The sequence below is a fragment of the Aethalodelphis obliquidens genome, unplaced genomic scaffold (assembly GCF_003676395.1).
Source record: "Aethalodelphis obliquidens isolate GAN/ISIS:26980383/991018 unplaced genomic scaffold, ASM367639v1 scaffold38, whole genome shotgun sequence".
NCBI lineage: Eukaryota > Metazoa > Chordata > Mammalia > Artiodactyla > Delphinidae > Aethalodelphis > Aethalodelphis obliquidens.
In genome coordinates this window covers 2,596,665-2,615,679 of record NW_020837982.1, presented here as the reverse complement: position 1 = coordinate 2,615,679, position 19,015 = coordinate 2,596,665, and the positions used below count along the sequence as shown (strand labels likewise).

The following is a 19,015-nucleotide window of genomic DNA, read 5'->3' as shown; positions in this document are numbered from 1 at the left end:
ATGATCCTGCCTTTGTTGACACTGGTTGAAGTTTGGGCCATCTTATTATGGCTACCCCTGTTCTCTCTAAATCTCTTCCCAAGATGTATGGTTAAACAGTGATTTACTATCACGTTCATTTTTCTTGAGTGTACCAAAAGATACTTTACTGTGGGGAATTATGAGGCTTACCGTTTAGGACCTAGATGGGAATTAGCCACTCATCCCCACTTTGTATGTAAATCTGGCTAATCTTTGGGTTCTGAATGCACAGCCTAGGTCTTTTTCCTGACTTGCTGCAAATCCTGTAGTTTTTCCATTTTTGTTGTTTCTTGCCTAGCCGTGTTCAGCGTTCACTGAGTTTCCCTGACCATATGAGAAGAGAGTAGAGCTCTGTGGTCACCGAAGTCTTATTTGCCCTCATTGATTTTCTAAGAAAATGATCTGTGCATATCAAATTCTTTGCCATCATCTTCTATTTCTGTTTTCTTTCATTTTGTCATAGAATTTGAACTGAATCCTGGATTTTTTTTGTCTTCTGGTAAAGCCTTGACCTCTCTTACCTTTTATCATTTAATCCTTAGAGTTAGCAGCTACTGTAGGTGTATAGAAATAGTCATCTGTCATAGACAGATATACACAGATAAATCCCAGGGGAAAACTGAATCAGTCACCATATACCTCAGTTCAGCAGGTGGTTGTCAGCTTTGAATTTGCCTTTCAGTTTCCTGCTTAAGGAAAAATGGAACTGTTGACACTGACACAATTTTATTTTGTTCTCAGGATGAACTAGCTCGAGTTCTAGTGACTCTATTTGACTCTCGGCATTTACTCTACCAACTGCTCTGGAACATGTTTTCTAAGGAAGTAGAATTGGCAGACTCCATGCAGACTCTTTTCCGAGGCAACAGCTTGGCCAGTAAAATAATGACCTTCTGTTTCAAGGTTTGTATCCATTTATCTTTTTTTTTTTTTTTTTTTTGGTGTGGAGATATGCCAAACAGTGATTATGTACAGAGCAGAATGTCTTCTTTAATGCAAGATATTTGGAGCAGGCATAATAAATTCCTACTTGTGTATTTCTTTAGGTATATGGTGCTACCTACCTACAGAAACTCCTGGATCCTTTATTACGGATTGTGATCACATCCTCTGATTGGCAGCATGTTAGCTTTGAAGTAGATCCTACCAGGTGTGTCATCCTCTCATCTGCAACAGCTCTCCATTTTTTCATTTCCACTACATGAGGCAAGGCCCTCATAATTTCTCCCCTTGATTCTTAAGATTAGTCTTTAATTATAAAAGTTACACACAAATACATTTTTCTTTTCTTTTTTTTTTAAAAAATATTTATTTATTTGGTTGCGCTGGGTCTTAGTTGCAGCAGGCAGGCTCCCTAGTTGCAGCTCGCAGGCTCCTTAGTTGTGGCATGCATGTGGGATCTAGTTCCGTGACCAGGGATCAAACCCGGGCCCCGACACTGGGAGCACAGAGTCCCAACCACTGCACAACCAGGGAAGTCCCTCAGATACATTTTTCTTAAAGAAAGTTACAAATAACATTAAAGGTGTCTTTGACTGTCACCTCTAGAGGCATAGTACTGTTACTAGTTAGGCCGTTCTTCTGTCCTTTTTTCAATTCATTTGCATATACATATTTCTAGTGGTAGAAACTATATTATAATATGAGCACTTAATATAAATGGTAAGATATTATCAATATATACATGGTTTTGCAACTTTTTTTTTTTTAACATAACCCTGTGTCTTAGATCATTCTTTGTCAGTATAGAAAGATAATGAATCGGATTCTTTTTAACTGCTGCATAATATTTTGTGATTTGGCAATATCATAATTTATTTAGCCAACGCCATATCGATCCCATTGACTTTTAAAATAATTAATTAATATTTGGCTGCATTGGGTCTTTGTTGCTCCATGCGGGCTTTCTCTGGCTGTGGCGAGCAGGGGCTACTCTTTGTTGCGGCGCACGGGCTCTAGGCGTGCAAGCTTCAGTGGTTGCGGCACGTGGGCTTAGTTGCTCCACGGCATGCGGGATCTTCCCGGACCAGGGCTTGAACCTGTGTTCCCTGCATTGACAGGCAGATTCTTAATCACCGTGCTACCTGGGAAATTCCAATCCCATTGACTTTTGTAGTAGCTTTCTAATTATTGTCCTAGCATTATCTTTTTATTTGCAGATCATTTACTGCAGGAATTATTCTGAAACCTAAAATTTTTTGTCACTTTTTTCTTGGAAACCATCAGTTGTTCCCCATTGACTGCAAGAAAAAAACTCATCTGACTATAATCCACATCACTACGTGTCATTCTTTCATGTGTTCTCTGTACTTTAACTCCAGTGAAATATGCGCATGTTGTACATTTTTAAAGTGGCTTGACAACATGGGGTTCATTGGGATTAGAGTTGCCTAATAAGTAATACCCATTTTCCCCCCACCAAGTTCAAAACCAAAAGGGCAGAGGGAGGGGAGGGATGGGAGTGAAGCACCCAGGAATCAGCTATCTCCTTTATTTCTGATAAAAATGATTAAAGAGTGGGGCTTTAGATCCTGTGGGCATGTAGCATAGGCTTGCTAATACATCACTTTGAATTAGAATCATCTTCCCCATCCCTTGCACCGCTGGGTAAACTACAGGCTTCCATCACAGGGGCTGGCCAGCTTTTTATCACAAGTGGAGAGAAGACCAGATTATATCTTTTCTGCAGGCAGACATATCTAGAATGGAGAGGATGGCACTGAACTGAGCATGCTTGACTTTGTTTTTTTTTTAATCTATCTCACTCTTCCTCTTATAATGTGGATTGACTTAGGAGAAGGGAAAGAGGCCAAGGGGTAATGTAAGGTAATGTAAGGTAATGTAAATGTAAGGTAATGTAAGGTAATGTAAGGTAATGTAAAGCTCCATCTCCATGAAGCTTACTACCTGTCCCCATGGTATCTGGCTTATAGTTGGCATTTCATAAATATTTGTTGAATGAAATTTTTAACACTTATGCTTGCTTTTGCTAAGCCACATCTCTTGTCTTTCAGTTAGGACCTTAACATTATTTTATTTTTTATTTTCAAGTTCAGAGCTTCTTGATGGTTTCTCTTCCTAAAAATTTTATTTGGCAACTTCATATCAGTTGATATTTTTGGCTCTGCCTTTGCTGAAGTATCAACGGTAATATCTAATCAGAACTCTGGCACCTAAATTAACCAGTTATTGTTAAAATGGTTAAAAAGTTGTAGTTTAAACTTAAAAGTGACATTCTTTTAATGTCATCTTGTATTTTGTTACCATTTAGCAATTTCACTTTCTAAAGGGTAAAAATTACTTAGAGAGTGAACTACTGCCTGAAAGAAATCTACTGTACTAAAGTACTTTGGCACAGAGAAGGGAACTAGATGACAAGCTACCTATATTCAGGTTACTTAAAATCAAGTTGACATCTTTTCTGACATGTAGAGAGGGCTTGGAAGTTGACACTGCTATGTTCATAACAAGAAAAAGCTGAAAACAGAAAATCAGCAACTCTTCTTAAATTCATCAGAGAATTGAAGGGCACCCCCCCGCAAAAAAAAGGGAAAAAACTGGCGTGACAGCCAAATTCAGAGAATCCCAGCTTACAGGGAGAAACAGCTGCTGGAGTCAGTAACTGGTAGGAACACTTAGGCTGTAATTGACAACTTGCTGGAGGTTGAGTGTGGATTAGCTTGAGAATGAAAGCTCCTGGGGGCCCTGTGTCAGGGGGACCCCCACACTTCTGTGAGTTTGACCTCTAGAAACCCTACCAGGTTCTCATGGTGAAGGTGGAAGAAAAGTCCCCTTGTGCTCTGGGCAGGGGAAGGGGAAAAGTAACCATTTTGTAATATGCCCATAGTGTTCTGTTCTCCCTTACAAAGGCCTGCCTTTAAGGATTGCTACCAGAGCCTTATCTGACCTGGAGGATGGGCAGCTACCCAACTTCAGCCTCCTCTAGCCTTCCTGACTCACATAAGGGGAGAAAAAAGGCTAAGAAATTCTTCTGAAGGTCACAACCCAGCCACTCTGGCCCAGTAAAACGGTGGAGATATAAGCATAAGATTATAGATTGCTTCCCCTCCCCAGTACCTCACTACTACATCAACAGGACTCCAGTGTATTAAAAGTGGGTTACAGCAGAGAGCTTCAACACAGAGACTCTAAGAAGGAATTCCTAGGGAAAACTAGGGAATCCCAGACAACTAGGTAGACAAAAACAAGGACACCGGAAGAAATTGACACCTATAGCTACAGCAAACGTTAAGCACAACCTAAGTCCTAGCCAGATTAACATAAAACCTTACACTAAAGACCTCTTTGTTTCTGTTCCTGCTACCCATTATGTCTTGGGTCTTTCAACAAAAAAATTACAAAGCATGCTAAAAAGCAATAAAAATTACAGTCTCAAGAGACAAAGCAAGCATCAGAACTAGACTCAGGTGTGACAGATTTTGGAATTATCAGACAAGGATTAAAATAACTACAATTAATATGTTAAGGGCTCTATGGAAAAAAGTGGACAACATGCAACAACCGGTGGGTGATTTAAACAGAGATGGAAACTCTAAGAAAGAATCAAAAGGAAATGCTAGAAATCAAAAACATTGTAACAGAAAGGAAAAATGCCTTTGGATGGGCTTATCAGTAGACTGGACACAAATGAGAAAAGAATTAGTGAACTTGAAGATATGTCAATAGACATTTCCAAAACTGAAATGCAAAGAAAAAGAAAAACTAAATGAAAAAGTGCATATTCTCAGAATGTGTGGGATGTAGTGAAATGTAGTATTTACAGCATTAAATGCATATATTAGAAAAGAAGAAAGATCTAAAATGAATGGCCTAAACTTTCACCTTAGAAATTTAGAGAAAGTTCAGTATAAACCTAAAGCAAGCAGAAGGAAAGAGATAAAAATTAGAAATCAATGAAATTAAAACCAAGAAAACAATAGGAGACAAAAACAAAAGCTGATTGAAAATCAGAGGGAAAAATTTTTATACACACAAACACTTAAATAATTGAACACAAAGCTTCATTATAGATCAGAATTAATGGAATAGCCAATAAGTTATCATTGGCATGTGGGAGGCATGAGGGATAGATGTATTAGAGGGACATCTGAAACAGACCAGCAGCACACCTGCTGCTGTGTTGACTCATTAAGAAAAAGTTCCCACAAAGTAGACAAGAACTGTCAAGGTTTCTAGGAATCTCTTCTAGCCCTGTTAAATATATTGTTAATATTTTCTTTCATACGCAAAGCTTCTATGCCCTCCATATCTCAGATTTGAGTTACTATTGTAGCTTCTTAAGTGATCTCCCTTCATAAAGCCCCCATATTTAGACCAGTCTCTTTTTAGTTCCCCATATATCCCAAGTTCATTTTCTGCCTCTGACTTCCCGGCAACCAGTTGCCATGTGAATTAATCGTGTCTGTCTCTGGTTTGCTATTTTGTCTTTTATATCCTTGAATAATTGTCCTCATTACTTAGTGTGTACTTCTCTCTGCTCTTTGAGAGGTTCAGAGGCCAATTATTGTTGAATCCTCAGCACCTGGCATTAAGATGGCAAATAGTAGATGCATGACAAATGTTTATCAGATTGAACTGTGTGCTTGTCCTGCCTTCTTCTTTCTGAAATGCCCTTACTTCTTTTTGCCTGTGCAGATTCTTTCCCTCCTTTAGAACTCATCTAGTCCATGAAATCTTTCCTGCCTGTCATCTACATTAATTTCCAAACTCTTACTGTATCCATATGCTGCACCACATGGTGAGCTGAAGGAATCTGGAGTGTCCCAAACTTTTATGTAATATGTAAATTAGGATAGAAAGAAAATTACTAGTTAAGAGGTTGAAAACAAGTATTTATTCAATAATTGTTTTGGTAAGGTACTATGCTAGTTTTTAAGGGATCAAAGATGAATACATCCTTCAAGGATCTTACAGTTCAGTAGGGGAGATAAGACATATAACAAGTAGTTAAGTAGTGACTTTCATAGGGAATGTGTTTTGAGAGTTCGGTTGGGCAGCTCAAGTAAAGGTTTGTGGATTTGAGAGCCACTGGGTAAAATTTAAACCCCATAAAGTAGGCATTGTAATTATTCCTGTCTTATTGATGGAAAAAATGAGGCTCAGAGAAGTTAAGTATCTTGACCAAGGTCATAATGGTCAATAAGTGGTAAAGCTGAAATTTAAACCTAGTGAGTCTGCCTTCTGAATATCTGCTTTTAATCACAGCACCAAGACTTTAGAATCATACAGAAGAGGGGCTTCCCTGGCGGTCCAGTGGTTAAGACTCTGTGCTTCTACTGCAGGGGACACGGGTTCAATCCCTGGTCAGGGAACTAAGATCCTGCATGCTGTGCAGCACGGCCAAATAAATAAATAAATACCTTAAAACAAAAAGAATCATACAGAAGAATTAGCAACAATAATTGAATGTGGGGAATAATGGAGTACTGCAGGCAAAGACGACATCAGAGGTCACCTGAATGACGTGATTGAAACAGTGATGGTGCCGTTGACAACATGGGGAACACAGGATGAGACATACAAGTAGGAGGAAAAAAATCAGCTGATTTTGAACAAACTGAGTTTTAGGTACTGGCAAGAGGGACACCTAGCAGTTAGAGATATTAAACTGGATATGAAGGGCAGTTGAAAATAGGGCCTGAATGGCCACAAAATATTGAAAGCATGTCTAACTTTACTGAAGTCATGGAAATAAAAGTTAAAAATGTGAGATGCACTCTCCTACCTACTAGATGGACAAAAAATAAAATCATATACTAAATTTGTGAAAATATAGAGGGAGAAGAATTTTTATACACAGTTCTCAAAATTGCCTTTTTTATAGTTGGTTTGTTTAAATCAGGTTCCCAACAAAGTCCAAATGTTGCATTTGGCTGAATGTCTCTTAAGGAGTCTCTTTTAAGGAGTATGTCTGTCTGTTTGTTTGTTTTTAATTGGTTTTGCTTTTTTTCTTTTTCCTCTCGGTAGGTTAGAACAGTCAGAGAGCCTTGAGGAAAACCAGCGAAACCTCCTTCAGATGACCGAAAAGTTCTTCCATGCCATCATCAGTTCCTCCTCCGAATTTCCCCCTCAGCTACGAAGTGTGTGCCACTGTTTGTACCAGGTATGCTTAAGGTTAGAGATTACCATTATTAATCCACAGCTAAATTTTAAAAAATGCTTTACCAAAGAGGGATTTAGCTGCTAATAGTGTGTGGTTGATAATACTGAATCAATTTGGATGAATAATACGTTAAGAATTGTTTAAATTGGCTTTAAAAATATAAAGTAGTTTAAGGGGGTACTTTAAAAATAATAAATTTTCCTTGCGTTGAGAACAAGCTTAAAATGCACCAAATCTACTGGGTATAATAGATGTGATTGAAATGAGATATATTATGGAATTTTTGTTGTTGTTTTTATCTTGTACCTAAATTACTCATAGGGTCTTTCACATATGAGGCTGGTCTACTCCTTGTTTTTTGTGTTGTGAAATGCTTGATCCATAATTTTGATTTTTTATTAAGCTCTATTGTGTTTGTGTCAGGTTTTCCCAGGACAGGCTGATGTTTTATTTTATGTAGAATGCTACTTATAAAATATATTGCATCATCATTCATGTCAAATTATTAGACTTTCCAACACTAGAACTGCAAGCAATGCTTCTGAGTTCAGATGTCCACAGTCACCCCCTACTTGCTAAGGAAATTGCATCTGTGTTCTTTTATGGCTTCCACTGTGTTTTTGATCGGCATATGCAGTTTCAGAAATGATTTAATCACTCCAAGGGAGATTAGTACAAATCCACGTTAGCCTGTTAAAACTGTGATTCTGGAAGAAACATTAGTGGGTCTGGAGTTTGGGACAGGGGCAGGTATAGGGGAAAAAATTTATGTTTTTATCAAAACCCATGCCTTTTGTGTCTTTTTCTTTGCAGAGTTATCCCCAGCCATTTGTTTTTTAGCACAGGGCTTTGGTTGCTTAGAGACATTAGCAAGATCAGTGAAATTGTCATTTAAAAAAGCTGTTTCAGGCTGCTCTTTGTTAATTTTTCCCCCGTTGCTATTTATAAAGATGTATCTGCTGTATCTATAAAAAAATGTTTCATCATGTTTGTAGATGATGAAGCATACTTAGCATTAAAACTCTCTTAATTTAATTTATCATGACTTTTCCTGCCTTTTCAAAATAGCTCAAGGAAGCTTAGGAGAGCCCCACATAATTTTTTCAGCTAGTTAAATCTGAGACCAGAGGGTGGTTTAGTTATAATATGAAATCTAATACAGTAAGTAATAGCTTAAGTCTGGGCATTATTCAGGTTTCTCTTTAAATCCAGTTCAGTCCTTTCTGTTTATAAAACTTGGCAGATAAGAAATGGTGAGCACCTATTAAAAATAGTCTAGACCAACTTCTTGGTTGGCCTAATAGTAACTGTTTTCAGAGAGCAAATGAATTTCTCAAGTGGCAGTGGCTTTGACTTTAGCTGGTTAGAAGTGAACGGGTCCTAACCACCTGGTTACATATATGGTCTCTAGTAGATTTTAGTAGAAATTCTTCATGTGGTTGTCTCCCTAAAAGAAAACAATTTTTGTATCATCAGCAAACTTGGAGTCCCATTTGATAAGGAAAAAGGAACTAAGTGCTTGGCACTTAGTAAGTACTTAGAAAATATTTAATGAAGGAATAAATAACCCCATTTCTCCCACCCAAGTAAACAAGATTCTTGTCAGCTTTCATAGTTAGGAAGGGAGGGAAGTGAAAATAATGCAGAAAATAATGCTAGTTGATAATTGGTGGCTTATTAACCACTATGTGTTGTGCTTTTTAAAACATTCCATAATACAATATCCCATATTACAACAGACCTGAATTATTGTATTAAAATTTCACATACAATTATTCCCTTTAATAATATTATTTAAATGTTAGTGCATTTTGGGGACGTATTGGATGAACTTATTGTTGGAATGTACAATACTATAGAGGAAATATATGCTATGTTATTTATAAATAAAAGTTTGTTTTTTAATAAGTGACTGATTACAGGAAATTTTACATTTACTAATTAAAAATGAAAAACAAATAAACTTTGATCTCAAGATATTCTTTCATTGAGTCTCCTTCCAAATGTAGTTTTTCCCTTAGTTTGCTCTTTTATTTTTATTCATCTTCCCTCTTCTGGCTTTTCCTTGCCCTTTTGACTTTGGAAATAACATAATGGTCCATTTGTACTTTTATGTTGTGCTGGGAGGGATAGTAGTCGATTGTTTTTTTCCCTCTAGTAAATATGTCTCCTGCTTTGGAACCTACTGGGGAAGATTTGAAAGCTGAGTATATTGCTAGCTAATAAATTTCTCTGAGCTTTAGGTCTTGAGTTAGTACTTTTGACTGTTAAGCCTTTTTAAAATCATGGTTTAACCATGTCTTTCATTTTATATGCCTCCTTACTTAGTGGACTGGGTTAAGATTATATAGGAATAGCCAACTGTGAACATGTGTTAGATTTATAACTGAGACATTTTCTCATGTATTTATTTCCACTTTTCCTCCTGATAGTTTTGGAATAATGAGAAAATAATTCCCAGATTGGATATTCTCCTAAGTTGTGGTGAGAGAATTCTGAGAAAGAGCTAAATATGATTCTAAATAAATGTCATCTTTTCCTAGCAAATGTGCTTCTCCAAACAGAAGTCGTTTACACAAAAATTTTAAGGCTATAATTGATGGTTATATACCGTAATTGAAAATAAAAAGTGTATAAAACTGCATTTTGGGGATAAATTGGGTTACTAGTGCTTTTGTATATAGTCTAAAGTTTGGATCAAAGCTCCTTGAGGAAAGGACCATGTCTTCTTATTTTATTGCTTTCTTCCAGTGCTTAGAATGGTATCTAGCAAGTAGGTGCACAGTAACTACTTGGATGGATGGATGGATGGATGGATGAACAAATATCAAACTAATGCCAAGTTATTATGGGTTATGGTGTTGAATGCACAGAATTTTTAGAATAAAATGCCATGTATGGTGGATTAAAGAATTCTAATTTGTTTTCAAGATATTTTAAAAATAATTATTATGCCTAGTCTAGTCCAATCAGGAGTCTTTTAATTTTAACAGAGCTCTTTGGCCTAGAAGGAGCTCGGAGAGATGAAACCAATATGTCTCTGTGGGTTTTGGGGTTTGTGTGTGTGTGTGTGTGTGTATGTGTGTGTGTGTGTTTTGGAGACATTCTGATAAATGGTCAAATCTGTGAAAAATTTTAAGCAGGCTTACAGTTTTATTCTGTAATTTTCTCTGCAGTTTCTTCACTTTAATATTAATGCTTATTTCTAGTTGAGCTGATAACATTCTTTTCCCAAACGTTGCAGAGCTTTTAACCTCCTCTGATTAGAACTTTTTCAGGAAGTAGCCTGCAAACAAAAATAAGTGAAATTGTAAGAGTAATCTTTCTTAAAGAGAGACTAGCTCAGAATCTCTAAAGTGTATTTTTCTATTATATTTAGCCATTTAATGTTTATTTTTTTAATCAGTAGGATAGGAATTCAATGCCAGCTATTGGAAAAAGAACTTTTTAAGTCAATTGAAGGATACACAGAGAAGTATATATAAATATATGTATCAAGAAAAAATTATGTAGACGCATAGAAGTGTTTTTAGAGTATGATCTATTTGTAATGAACATCTTATATAAAATTTATCAAAAGCTAGGATTTAACTGAAATGTAAATATTAAATATCCTCACATTCACTTGAGGAGAGCTTTTCTGCGATTTATAGCCAGAAATAGTAGATATGATTGTCTCAACATTTCTTGCTATTTATGCTTTGGCTTAAAAATGTAATAAAAATTAAAATCCAGAGATAAAATTCATCCCTCGAAATTAAGTTGATTCCTAATTTTTTGTTGATTCCATTTGTGTTACATTTTGATCATGTAATTTTATGTACAAGCCAACATTGTTTTTGTTGCTGTATGTAGTTGGTGCTGTGACTTGTTTGTGCTCATCTCTGTTCTGTAGGCAACTTGCCACTCCCTACTGAATAAAGCTACAGTAAAAGAAAAAAAGGAAAACAAAAAATCAGTAAGTTTGGAGAACTTTTTTTTAGCTGTTTCTTTCAAAGCAAAACAAAAATCTTTTGCTGTTTGTTAAGAACATCTTCACTTCAGCCTATTTGACCTTCACTGTAAAATCATTCTACTAATTCTGGCACAAAGTAGCTTTCATTTCAATTAACCCTGGAATTAAGTTACATTGAAACATTCTCTGTGTTCCTTTGGTTTGATTTATCCCAAAGGTGTTTTGGGGGCATTTGTTGCATTGGATATCCCTGGTCTAATTTTATTATTTATTCTTTAAATTATAAATGAATGCCAAAGAAACTTAATTTCAAGGCCTTAGGAAATGCTGACTCTCTTCATTCTTGCTTCTTGTTTGCAGGTAATGTGAGTGATTTCTTTTCCTAGAGATGAAAGTTTTTCTTAATTGTTAGAAGTACATGGAAGGAAAGTGTCACTTTCTAATAAACCTTACCTAAAAGTAGCTAAAGTTTATTTTTTACTTCTTATATTTTTATCTAGACAGTCTCAGCCAGGATTTAGATAATTGTGCTTAGATTATAAAAATTCTAATGGTAAAACAAAACCACTTTTACCTTAGAGAAAATCATTATTAAACTATTGGGACTGAGAATTATAGTACTTCTGAAATAAAGGAAAAGTGAGCCCATATTTATAGAGAAACACCTTATTTGCAAAAATGATATGCATATACTTACCTGCTTCTACGAACTTGCCCTAATTTAAAAGGAAGAAAATTATGGTAGTCATAATTATTTTCTTCCTGTGAGTGACATTTGTCCAAAATATTAACGTGCGTTCATTTTAAATTTGCCATTATCTGTCAGTGTGACCGATCTTTATCAGGCTCAGTACTACCTTTGTTCGTACAATCCAAATAAATCTAGAGAAAGATGTAAAGAAAAGCTTCAGGAGTCACGTAGGTAGTTTACTTTAAAAGGTAAAATTTAGTGTAGAGTATTCATCTGGTTTCATCTTTCATTTCTCGTCTGAGCTTTACATATAATAAATTTCTATTTTAAATTCAGAACTAAATTAAAATTTAGAGACATGCTTTTATGTCCATTCAAGAGATTCTTTTTTGGATAGGTTAAGTAAATTTGGTCAGCTGTGAGCAAATGAATTGGATTGGATGGCCATCTTACTTAATAAAAACATTTCTTTCTAATGCTTCAGCCTTCTAATTCTCAGCATATGTGGATTTAACATAATATACACCATCACTGTTGAAATTAATTTACTATTTCTAACACTCTTGTTTGGTGTTTTACTAATACCATTGTGTAGTATATCACATAAATTAAAATTCAGGCTTTCTCTTTTTCTCTAGAGCATGTTTTTTAGCCTTCCTAACATTGCTTTATTTATTAAGATTTTGTCTAAAATTGTTCCTTGAAATGTTTTTTTCTACTAGTGTTATTTTCAGATTTAAAAAAAAAAATGTTTCTGGGTAACACTAAGTTTTGGAATGTATTTCTCAGCACAAGTGATATGAGGTCCTTGTGGAAACAAAGGAAATCTAATTGGCAATTTAAGATATTTTAGAACACATTGCAAAGTATGAAGACAGTATAGTTATTATAAATTTAAAATGTTGGTTTATGGAGTTGTTGGCTTAACAGAATCTACTGATCTAAAAAGCAAGTTCACTTTCTTTTGGGGTGTATGTACCATGGATTGTAATATGTAAAATATGGAGAGAAGGTTCTGGCTTCTGGTTTGTAGCTGTGTAATCATATTATAGATAATTCTCTTTATCATACTCAAACATATACTGTAAATTAGATTTCCTTTGAGAAGTTGTCAACCTAACTCAGGTAATTAAGGATAGATGGGTTGTGATTCTCTTGATGATGTACAGTGTATGACTGCCTTTATTTGTAACCTGTAGTTCAGCTTTTATGGGGGGGTGGGCGGGGAGGTAAGTAAAGGGGACATTTGACTGATAATTGGTTTCAGCATTCAGACTGGCCCTACTTTGACCTTTTATGCAGAATGTCTTTTGGATACAAATTAGATTTTTGCAGATTAAAAATAGAAACAACTTGAGTATGTGTATATTATGAGGTAAAATTACACTGATGTTAATTTGTGGTGAAAGGAAAAGAAGTATTTTAATAAATTAACCATAAAATTTGTTGTTGAGCATTTTTATGGATATTGATTGTTTTATCAGGTTTTAGTTCCAAAAATATACCTGTTATTGGTGAACTACATAATTATATGATACATGAAATAATATGTGTTCTTGTAGTGTGGATACTTTTGAGTTTTGACATGAATTATTTTTGAAGATGTGGAAGTTAGTGAAGGTGTAGTACCTTTCATAATTTTTACAATATTCCGTTAGGGAAATAATTCACTCAGATATTCATTAAATTCTGAGATTGAGTAATATTGAGTTTAAATCAGGTATAAATGTGCATCACACTTTAAAAGCTTTTCTGTCCTAGAGAAAACCAGGAAATAGCTACTCTAAAAGTGCATTTTAAAAGAGTTCTCTGTGTGCATATAAGTAATTGATTTTTTTGAGACACTTTCCCAGCAGGTTAGTATTTTACAATTAACCAGTTCTTTGGAAACCAAATTCTTAACTTTTACTTCTTTAAAAACCATTTCAGGATTTTAATGGATTAAACTGAATATATGCGATTCTTTTAAAACAACCTATTTGCAATTATAAATATAAAGCAGTTTTTAATCCTGTTCCTTCTTGCTAACTCACTCCTTAAAGGCTTTAAAAATTTGTAGGTTTGTTGAGGTGTTTCTTATCTTTTAAGATTAAAATTTGTGAGTTCTGAAAGAAACAATCAGTAGCAATGGTGGTCTGTGAACATTCTAAAATTTATGAAGAGTTTTGTCTGTGCGAAAGTAAACGTTCATTTTTCTGTTCCTACTCCCCGAAAGGTTAAACACTGTACTAGAGTAGTAAAAGCACTTGTGTTTTCTTCTTAATTCTGTTTCCAAAACTGTATTTCAGCTAAAAATAACTAAAACAGTATTTAGGTTTTAAAGCCATTCTTCTAAGACTGCTGTGTTTAGCCACCTTCACCAGTTTCCTCTTACTGAGGTGTAAGGTTGTCCTTCATGCAATAGCACTCCAAGTACTATAACACCAAGAAAGCTTCCTGAGCTATGCAGTATACATGAAGGTGAGAATATATTAGTTATAACTCACCCTTGTTATCACCTCTCAGAAAGATTTTCTCAGCTTTTAAAAAGTCATTCTCTAAAGTCTTATTTTTACTAACTTCCTGTCATATATAGTTGAAAATTATTTTGAGATTTTAGGCAGTGAATAAGAACACATTTAAAATGTATACCACATGAAGCACTGAAGGAAATAGAATGAAGTGAAATGATTCTTATTCTTTCCAGAGTTAATCTTGAGTCAGTCAGCCATGAGAATTCATGACAAGAAGTATTATTTTTTTGAGGCATTGTGAAGAAAACTAGAGCTGTGTGAGATTCTGCATATAAATCCTGTTTTCTCATTTTCCCCCAGTAGCCTTTGAAATGCAGGTTTATCCTTGGAATCCCAGAACATTGAGTGGAGTACTGCGGCCTTGCCGTTAGTCAACACTGCTTTAAGCAGCAGTTAGGCACGCTAAGCATGAATAGTTGTAGAGATTTAAATGTTATATGAGTGTTCTTTAAAAATAAATATGTGTGTTATCTGTAACAAATGTAAATTTCAGAAAACTATAATTTTCGTGTGTTAATTTAAAACAGGACATGCTAGGAAAAGATGGGAGCTGAGCCAGCTTCATAGCACTTTCCCAGTCTAATTTACCTTCAAAGTGGAATGTTTTATAAAGAGAAAAAGAGAAAATAAATCCATTTAAAATGTTGAGCTCACATTGTTTTTCAGTGTGGGCAACGATTTCTTGTATCTTTAACTTTTTTTATTTGACAGAATTACAAATTGAGGTACACATAGGGGTTCTCTCTTTTGCTGGTGGGATCCTGTTTTCTTTTAGGTCCCCAAGAATTCCCATTCCTCCATGGTTTAAATAATAAGTAGGCCCTTATAAAGCATTCTGATGAAGAAAAAGAACTGGCAATAATGTTACTTGTAAGTAAGTTTTTTCTCTCGATAGGAATCAAAGAAAACTAAGTTTTGTTTTGTATATGGCAAGCATTTTGCTCAAGAAATTTAATTGTACCTGGTATACAGCAAAATGTAAGTATTTACCATTAGGTATTGGATGTTTCAGGTATATGCTGTTGAAAACTTATTTAGCTTTGCCTTACAAGAGTTGACCACACTCTCATGTTTTGTAATCTTAGTAAAATATGATAATCCTTGTGTGAAAATTTGTTCTGCTTTTGTTGCTCATCAAATCTGCAGTATAAACAGTGATGATAAAATTAAGATCTTTTTTCAGATCTCTTCTACACAACTCATCTATGAGACTTCTCTTTTTTTCTTAGATGCCTTGATTGTGCTTTTAAATGATAGAGGGCAAGAATTGAGGATAAATTTTTGTTTACTGATGTTTTGGGAGTAGGAAAAATTAGACATGTGTTGTTCACAAGGATTGGTCTTTCAGCATTTTTGTGCAAAGTTTGACTTTCAAGCCCTTTCTTCCCATTTCCTTGTTTTAATTCAAACCATATACTGAATTCTCCACTCCTTGTTTTTAGGTGGTTAGCCAGCGTTTCCCTCAGAACAGCATCGGTGCAGTGGGAAGTGCCATGTTTCTCAGATTTATCAATCCTGCCATTGTCTCACCATATGAAGCAGGGATTCTAGATAAAAAGCCGCCACCTAGAATCGAAAGAGGCTTGAAGTTAATGTCAAAGGTGAAGAATCATTTTGATAAGATAGCTATTCAAAATTTCTCTTCCATAAATTTTCAGTTTTTCGTATTCACTGTACTTTCTCTTAATTTTTGAAATGCCCTGTGGTTTTCACTTATATGCTTTTGTTTTATTTTTGTTTATATTACAAAGAAATTCATTAGACTGATACCGATGGACCTTATTATCATTTGAAAATATTTTAGCAAATGTCTTCTGAAGATGGTTTTCTATGTAATCATTATGGAAATTCTGAAATGGAAACCAAAATGTATACTATATGATTTTTAAATTAAAAAATACATTAAAATTTTAATTTGTATTTTATATATGTAAATATATACGTGTTTATATAATTATATTCATATTTGGGAAAGCATAGAAACAAAACCAAGTATTTATTGAATAAGCAATAATTGATTTTTAACTACCAGTAGAAATTGTATCAGTGAGAAAATTAATATTTTTTAAAGAATATATGAATGTGTAGCTTTCATAAATAAATAATCAGATCCTTTATAACCCTATTTTATTGTTTAGGTACTTCAGAGTATTGCCAATCATGTCCTTTTCACAAAAGAAGAGCACATGCGGCCTTTTAATGATTTTGTGAAAAGCAACTTTGATGCAGCACGAAGGTGAGCAGCCAGCCTGATACTTAGCCAGTTGCTCTGTTTGGATCAAATATTTTCAATTTCACTCAAGTCTATGTACTTGATCTACATGAAGCTCCTGTGTAGGTTGTTTTCTTTTTTCTCTCTTGGTCAAGAACATAATCTTATTTTATTCCACTATAAAAGACAGTAATGAAATAAAATGATATTCTTTATAATCTGGTAGTGATTTCCGTATTTAAAAACCAGAAGGGGTTTTTGACATATCTCCTAAAATAAAGGATTTGAGTTTGACACAATATGGAGGAGAGGAAGAAGGAAAAAGATTTCTTTCAGTAAAAACTAAAACCAAACTGGTACAGATAATGCATTATAGTGTATAATCACAGGTTTTTTTGATGTTAGAATATTTTTGATACTTTAATTTGGATATGTATGTAAACTAAAAAGTTACTCTTTAAACCACGTGATGCAAATGCGTAAGATTTTGTTCATGAGTAACTGGATAACTGTTGAAGTTCTATGATTTTAGAAAACTTGAGTTCTGCTAGGTTCCCATAACTAGCTAGTTGCTTCTCTTTCTCTCTCTGAGTTGCTGGTTTATCTGTAGAGTAGGTATAACACTATGTTTGCCTGTGAGTTGATTTTAGAGAAGCAAATGACATAACTTATGAGAAAGTGCTTTGTAAATGTAAGTTGACATCAAGAATTCTACTTTTCATACAGTGTGAATCTAATTGTTTTGGCTCACAGTCTAAGCTATACTTGTACAACACTCTCTTCCAATTTTTCATTATAGTTCCTGCGAACTTCTGTCTAATTGGAGTTTAAAAGGTGTACTGTTGGACTGCAAATCACATTGGAAAGAAAGTGAATGTCAGCATAGGATTTATATTCTGGCAGATTGACTACCCATAGAAAGTTAAAAGAACAAAGGTTCTGATCCTGGCTTTGACCTAAGAGCCTGTACAGACCTTTGGGGAGGTCTTTTGTCTTGTCTGGGCCTCCATTTCCTTATCTGTAAAGTACTGGCTTCTCTACAAAGTCTCATCTGTTTAAATTTCGTTGTCTGACCTCAGAGCCTGCTCTGAAGCTGTAGCCAGGTATCAGAAATGGAAGACCAACTTTCTCCTTGTCTCTTCTTGTTTCGTTTAATGATAAAACCTCCATATTTGTAATAGCAGTAATTTCACAAAGTTACTTCACATAGATTTAATTCAAGCGTAGATATGAGTATATCTGGTTTTTGAAATTCTAATAACTTTGCGTTTTTGAAGGTTTTTCCTTGATATAGCATCCGATTGTCCTACAAGTGATGCAGTAAATCACAGTCTTTCCTTCATCAGTGATGGCAATGTGCTTGCTTTACATCGTCTACTCTGGAACAATCAAGAGAAAATTGGCCAGTATCTTTCCAGCAACAGGTAAAATTGCCCTGTCATGGGGATATTGAAAAGTCTCAGCTTAAATTTTTTTTTTTTAGTATTTATTTATTTGTAATAAATTTTTGGCTGTGCTGGGTCTTAGTTGCAGCATGTGGGATCTTCGTTGGGGCATGTGGGATCTTTATTTGTGACATGCGGACTTCTTAGTTGCAGCATGCATGTGGGATCTAGTTCTCTGACCAGGGATCGAATCTGGGCCCCCTGCAGTGGGCATGTGGAGTCTTACCCACTGGACCACCAGGGAAGGCCCAGTTTAAATTCATACCAATAAAATTATTGGTCATGAATGCTTTTTACTTTGCATCTTCTTAGATAAGAATTACGATTTGGAAAGAGAAATGTAGACTCTTTTTAAAAGTATATAGGCAACAGGTTAAGTCATATTAAATGATCAACCAACCTACATCAGTGCTACAGACTTTTTAAAAAATATTAAGCTAAGAGGGAATTAATCCTCTGGTGGTCCAGTGGTTAGGACTCGGCGCTTTCACTGGGTTTGATCCTTGGTGGGGGAACTAAGAATCCTACAAGCCATACGGCACAGCCCCCCAAAAAAAAAAAAAAAAAAAATTAAGCTAAGAATTCACAAACTAGCCTTTTGGGTTTTCTCTGGTTTGCAAACATAATGTACAACAAGACATAGAGAAATTTAAATATACTAGAAGTTCAAGTGAGTATTGGCATCTGAATCTGAAGAGCAGCTTAATTCTTAGGAATTTAATAATTAAAACATTGCTATACTATTGCAATCCTATAATAATCCCATTTGTGATACTCTGTATGCAAATAGCTTTATATAGACAATACTTAATAATTGAAAATTATTAATTTGGGAGTTGTTTCATTTGCTGTTTTTAGTTAAAGTCTCTTGTAGCCTGAATCATTTGCTGTCCTTTCTAGTTATGTATGTTTATAAAGGGCCCAAATTCCTACGTATGAGTTCTCTTACAAAGGTAAAATGAGTCCAGATTACTTTTAAATGGCAATAAAAATGGTTTGCTCATTCATGGGAAAAATAGAAGACCATAAAGCTAAGGCTAGCAACCGATTAGGAA

At 34.9% G+C, this 19,015-nt stretch overlaps 1 protein-coding gene across 10 annotated transcripts in view; it reads left to right on the top strand.

Annotated features, from left to right (window-relative positions):
* The window catches only part of NF1 (neurofibromin 1), a 245,310-nt gene that overhangs the window by 131,633 nt on the left and 94,662 nt on the right, over positions 1–19,015 (top strand). For 9 of the 10 annotated variants that reach the window (XR_003437957.1, XR_003437956.1, XR_003437958.1 and 6 more), the window contains 7 exons: positions 763–924; positions 1,068–1,171; positions 7,009–7,144; positions 11,040–11,102; positions 15,746–15,904; positions 16,442–16,539; positions 17,793–17,939. Coding sequence is in view for 7 of the 10 variants with exons in the window: in XM_027130346.1 (XP_026986147.1) it covers positions 763–924; positions 1,068–1,171; positions 7,009–7,144; positions 11,040–11,102; positions 15,746–15,904; positions 16,442–16,539; positions 17,793–17,939 (869 nt within the window). In the remaining 3 variants the exon portion in view is untranslated. The remainder of the gene's footprint in view (positions 1–762; positions 925–1,067; positions 1,172–7,008; positions 7,145–11,039; positions 11,103–15,745; positions 15,905–16,441; positions 16,540–17,792; positions 17,940–19,015) is intronic. The other variant, XM_027130345.1, reaches the window with a different exon arrangement.